The sequence below is a fragment of the Drosophila yakuba genome, chromosome 2R (genome assembly GCF_016746365.2).
Source record: "Drosophila yakuba strain Tai18E2 chromosome 2R, Prin_Dyak_Tai18E2_2.1, whole genome shotgun sequence".
Lineage (NCBI taxonomy): Eukaryota > Metazoa > Arthropoda > Insecta > Diptera > Drosophilidae > Drosophila > Drosophila yakuba.
The window spans coordinates 2,143,770-2,144,920 of NC_052528.2; the positions used below are offsets into that span (position 1 = coordinate 2,143,770).

At 45.9% G+C, this 1,151-nt stretch overlaps 1 protein-coding gene across 1 annotated transcript; it reads right to left on the minus strand.

The window, feature by feature from the left end:
- On the minus strand, positions 1 to 418 carry LOC122319545 (zinc finger CCHC domain-containing protein 7-like). The gene is made up of 2 exons (XM_043206928.1): positions 68 to 418; positions 1 to 12 (listed from the first exon to the last, which is right to left on the minus strand). The coding sequence occupies exons 1-2, from the start codon at positions 416 to 418 to the stop codon at positions 1 to 3; spliced, it is 363 nt and encodes a 120-aa protein (XP_043062863.1).
- Between the last annotated feature and the right edge of the window lie 733 nt (positions 419 to 1,151).

Sequence of the window (1,151 nt, forward strand, 5' to 3'; positions counted from 1 at the left end):
CTATGAGACACTCTGATATAATGGGTAAATCAGTGAAATAAACAAATAACATTTTTAACCTTCTTACATAGTTGTTAACGTTGCTGTTGTTGTTGCTTTTCCTTAGACGACATTCTCCAACAAAATGGCCCTTCTGTCCACAAGCAAAACAAGATCCAGGTGCTCTTGCTGGCTTGCGGCAGTCTTTGGCGAAATGACCCTTAGAATTGCAGTTCCTACAACGCAGGTCGTTGATTTCCGCCGCCTCTGTCGTCGACTTCTTTGGTGCGTAGCCTTCTGTTTGTTGCGGAAGGCGTACATTGGCAAATGCTAGTAGCATCTGCTCCGAATTGGCGAACCTTTGGATGCGGGCTTGATCACGCAAGCTCGTCGATGGGATTCCCTCGATGAGATGCTCGAGCACTTCCTCCATGTCCATGTTGACGGTTTGGGACATCATTATTTTTTCCTCAAAATACATGGTGAAACGCTCGTTCCTTTGCCATTTTCGTTTCAAAGCTCAGATTTGGACGCTGTTTCTACAAATGCTAAGATCAGTTGCTTACACAGCCTCTCTTAAGGTGTTCCACCTAGTTGCGTGCACCAATGTTTCCTTCGAAGTCGACTGCAGCTTCTTTGGTGTAAGTTATTGAAACTGCTGATCCTGCCCTGGCAAATGATCTTTCTTCCTGGTTGCCGCCAGCGTTGCCACCTATTGCGTTTCCGATAGCATTCGCATTGTCAACGTTGCCACCTGGTAAATTTCCAATTGGATTCGTAGGAATGCCTAGATCATCACTGTGGCCAACTATCTGCTCTTGTTGCATTTGTGTGGCGGTGCGTGTCTCTTCCTGTTGCTGTGAATGTGTGGCGGAGCGTGCTTCTGCCAGTTGCAACACATTTTGCTGCATAATAAGCGCAGCCTTCAGTTTCGCGATGATTCCAAGAAGTTCGTTGTGATCTGTGCGGGCGGTATTTTCCCTAGACGAGCCATTAATTCGGCTTTAACGCCTTGGGTTGGTAAACCCAATGCCGAAGGCCATCTTTTTAATTGGGTGACTGTAAATTTGCTGAGATCGACCTGGTTCATTTTGCAGGTTTGACCACTTCGGAATTTGTGGAAGGGTTTTATAATATCACGTTTGTGAAAGGGTTTTATATCATCGCGTTCT